This window comes from Pygoscelis adeliae, unplaced genomic scaffold (assembly GCF_000699105.1).
Source record: "Pygoscelis adeliae isolate BGI_AS28 unplaced genomic scaffold, ASM69910v1 Scaffold227, whole genome shotgun sequence".
Lineage (NCBI taxonomy): Eukaryota > Metazoa > Chordata > Aves > Sphenisciformes > Spheniscidae > Pygoscelis > Pygoscelis adeliae.
The window spans coordinates 427,354-429,099 of NW_008825100.1; the positions used below are offsets into that span (position 1 = coordinate 427,354).

Sequence of the window (1,746 nt, forward strand, 5' to 3'; positions counted from 1 at the left end):
CCTGGTGATGCCGCTGAGCTGGGTGAAGGAGCTGTCAGCCGGGCGGCGGTGGCGGCTGGGCCGGGAGCTGTGCCTTGTGTGGGTCTGCTTCGATGTGCTGTGCTGCACGGCCAGCATCTGGAACGTCACCGCCATCGCCCTGGACCGCTACTGGTCCATCACCCGCCACCTGGAGTACACGCTGCTCACCCGCCGCCGCGTCTCCAACGTCATGATTGCTCTCACCTGGGCGCTCTCTGCCGCCATCTCCCTCGCCCCCCTTTTTGGCTGGGGGGAGACCTACAGCCCTGAGCAGGAGCGCTGCCAGGTCAGCCAGGAGCCCTCCTATACCATCGTCTCCACCGGCGGGGCTTTCTACCTGCCCCTTTGTGTGGTGCTCTTCGTCTACTGGAAGATCTACAAGGCGGCCAAGTTCCGCATGGGGGGCCGCAGGAGGAACGCCGTGGTGCCCCTGCCCGAGGCTGCCCAGGTAAGGGTGGGAAACAGGGAGAAGAACCCCCGCTGCCTCCCCCAGGTACCTGTGCTCCCGCTTCTCGTCTGCTCCTAGCCATCACCCCTGCATCGGTGGTTTCGGCACAGCGAGAAGACTGAGACATGCCCTGGGGCTCTTGTGTGAATTTAGCTCTGTTACAGACCGGACGTGAGCAGTAATTAGCCAGTCAAAAAGCGCCACTCTTGGAGGAGAGCTTTATTTTCATTTTTTTCTTGTGTGCCATAGCAGCAAGTGACAGGTGCATACACTACCAGTCTGGAGAGCCATTTAAAAATCGTCTCTTTAGTCTGAATTTGCCCTTCCTTGGGGGTTTTTCCTCTTTACTTTTTTATAGTGTTGATGGGGTAAACAAAGACATAAACAGATCCCTAGGTCATGTATAAAGTAAATGCATGCACATTTATCTACCAGCATGGACTTTGTGTGGCATCTATCAGTGTCTGAATAGATTTTAATAAGCAAATTACACACTTTATTTATGTGCTTGGGCTATTTTACCTTGAATACTGGGAACATACTGCTTACTGCATAGTATTGAAGGAATGAGCAATGAATTGTTTCTATTTTAAAATTACCAGCTGTCTTAAAAGCCACATCCTCCTCCTTCTTATCCCAAACATTGCTTGTAATCCCGCAAAGCCCTAGTCATGTGGGAGGTGTCATTCATTTTGGGGATATACCTAGCTGACAGGAAAGCTGTGTCCCTGCGGAAGGGTTGGCCCCTTGTGTCCCGTTAAGTCAGTCTCTCTGCATGACGATGCTGTCACCCATGCCATGTCGCCAAGGTGCTCGGTAGTGCTCTCTGTAAACTCTCTCCGCTTTCTGTCACATAATTTTACTCTCACTCCTACCTGTGGAAATGATTCTTTACAGTACATTTTTGTGATTGCAGTTGTACTTGCCAAGTCCAGTCCCTTCCCAATAACAAAACATGAGCTGTGTGGATGTTAGAGATACCTAAAGAGACATGGAACATTTCTGTTCAATTGGGGCTAATTCTGCAGAGCCTCACTCCTCTGCTAAATCCCTCTAACTTTGATTTGGAGTCATGGTAGAAAACATGTTATTATGGTCACAAATAAAAGTCTGTAGGTTGTGTCCCCTGATTCTAGCAAGAGATAACAGCACTGGCAATTATATGCAGTCAGACCTGCAGATTTGGATCATAATGTCTTGAAGATGTTTTTAATACAGATTGATTTATGAAGCTGTCTTCTATGCAAAAGCATAAAATGTGTTAGAAAAGATTAGAA

The 1,746-nt window shown here is 49.2% G+C and overlaps 1 protein-coding gene across 1 annotated transcript in view; it reads left to right on the top strand.

Moving 5' to 3' along the window:
- Window position 1: 1 nt before the first annotated feature.
- The window catches only part of LOC103919620 (5-hydroxytryptamine receptor 5A-like), a gene marked incomplete at its 5' end in the record, with an annotated part of 10,051 nt that continues 8,306 nt past the window's right edge, over window positions 2-1,746 (top strand). Inside the window, one exon of the mRNA XM_009327157.1 lies at window positions 2-469. Within this exon, the coding sequence (XP_009325432.1) occupies window positions 2-469 (468 nt within the window). The remainder of the gene's footprint in view (window positions 470-1,746) is intronic.